The 1,863-nt window shown below is 38.8% G+C and overlaps 1 protein-coding gene across 2 annotated transcripts in view; it reads right to left on the reverse strand.

Moving 5' to 3' along the window:
• The window catches only part of ankrd27 (ankyrin repeat domain 27 (VPS9 domain)), a 55,373-nt gene that overhangs the window by 11,792 nt on the left and 41,718 nt on the right, over positions 1 to 1,863 (reverse strand). For both annotated transcript variants that reach the window (XM_050072537.1, XM_050072536.1), the window contains exon 18: positions 538 to 597. In XM_050072537.1, coding sequence (XP_049928494.1) covers positions 538 to 597 — 60 coding nt within the window. The remainder of the gene's footprint in view (positions 1 to 537; positions 598 to 1,863) is intronic.

Consider the following 1,863-nt stretch of genomic DNA (forward strand, 5'->3'; position numbering starts at 1 on the left):
AATACATCAAACGGTGACCAAACATTCATCACACATAGAGCACAGTAGTCACATCTCATGTACACAGATATAGGAGGAGGAGAAATAGTTTTTAAGCTTCTGCTGGTGATTTTGTGGCTGTTTCCTGTGAGACAAAAAGGATCTTACTCTTTAACAAACAGGTCTCACTCTGTAGGGATCCTTTCATAATGTTATCAGACACTGAGAGTAACAATCTGAGCCTGTCAGTGGCAAAAACAAACACTGACAGTGCACAAATACCCCTGAGTGGTCACACTGCAGCCTGTTTCGTGGCTGCTGCCTGCAGCGCTCTCGCTGAACACTGGGCCAGTTTCAAAAACTGTTGTTCTCATTCACCAGTTCGACTCAAAAACATGGGAAAATAAAGTTTAAAAAGTATCAGTTATCCTTAAACAGTATTTCTAGCAGCTGCTGATCATTTTATGGTCACATGAATATCTGGTGGTCATCAGGTCTGGACCCTGTGACCTCTGACTCTTCAAGTTTACTTGAAACAAGAGAGGAGATCAGACTCACATCCACTCCGCTGCCGCTGCGCTGACGTCCGTTCTGATTCGACTGCAACAACACAAGGATCTACAAGGAGGTAAAACACACACGTCAATCAGCCACTTTATATTTTTAGGGTGATATTAAATTATTTCAGGTGATCTGAGGTCAGGTTCTCTGCAGGATGAAAGCTGAAGAAGATCAGACTGTGTTCCCACGACCCGGCCGTTCAAACACTTTCAGTTCCTGGAAACAGCAGCAGCCGATCAGATTAACTACAGAGCTCCGAAACATGAAAACAATGTCAGGTTAGATGGAGTGAACAACGCTTTGATGTCTTTTTATCCTCTAATAATCTGCAGCAGCTTTTATTAAGTCTCTCTGTAGGTCAGTCCCCACATTTATCAAAAACTTAACTGCTCATGTAGTGATACAGTAAAGTACAAAGCCATATTAGGGCCACTGTAGGTAAAATAAAAACTATTAATATTGAGCTGCAGAAGGGCGTAATATTTTACAGGAAAAAAACTCTAAAAGTCATAACTTTATAAGAAAAAACTACTATTCTCTAAATCTGTAGCCTGCACAAGTTACACCACTGGCACCTATCTTTTTAGAGCAGCGAAAGTACAGAAAAATCAAACATATTACCAGAAACCTCTGTTAATGACTTACAGAGCAGACGTTATGACATTTCAATGGTTTCTGTAGCTAAAGGTATTTAGAAGTAGTAAGTAATCAAAAAATGTATAAGTAGTAGAAGTAGTACTACTTCTACTACTAGTAATAGTAGAAGTAGTAATGATTTCTGGTCTCACTTAACACTGAGCTCAACAGCGTCAGTTAGTGGAGTTTCTCTAACTTTCAGACTCAATGTGACAAATGTATAAGTCTGTTTGCTTCTGAAGAAACAGTGTTTGAAAAAGCACAAGTTTTACTCCACTTTGACCAAAAATGATGTATGTAGAGTAGAAATTGTGGGCGTGACAATGAGTTGGAGAGAAATATTGAGGAAGCTCTCTGCACTCTGACAGTTGAGTCCTCCACTCTCGCTCAGAAAATTCTGTCCAATACACACATACGTGAAAAACCTGAAAAGGGCATTTTTAAGCAAGCTTCAAACAAGTTTAAATATTCTAAAAAGTTAAATTGTGTTTTGAAAGTTGAATCAAACCCACAATGTACACAACATGTGGGACATTTCAAGGTTTGAATGGAGTTTCTATGTGAAGGTATGAATGAGGAGATAGGAGTTGAACATGCTTGAAATAACTTTAAATGAATTTGAACATTCTGCCATCCATTTGAATGGGGAAAAAATTCCCCCCAAAAGTTGAGTATTTCATAAAGTAA

This window comes from Epinephelus moara, chromosome 20 (assembly GCF_006386435.1).
Source record: "Epinephelus moara isolate mb chromosome 20, YSFRI_EMoa_1.0, whole genome shotgun sequence".
In the NCBI taxonomy this organism is placed as follows: Eukaryota; Metazoa; Chordata; class Actinopteri; order Perciformes; family Serranidae; genus Epinephelus; species Epinephelus moara.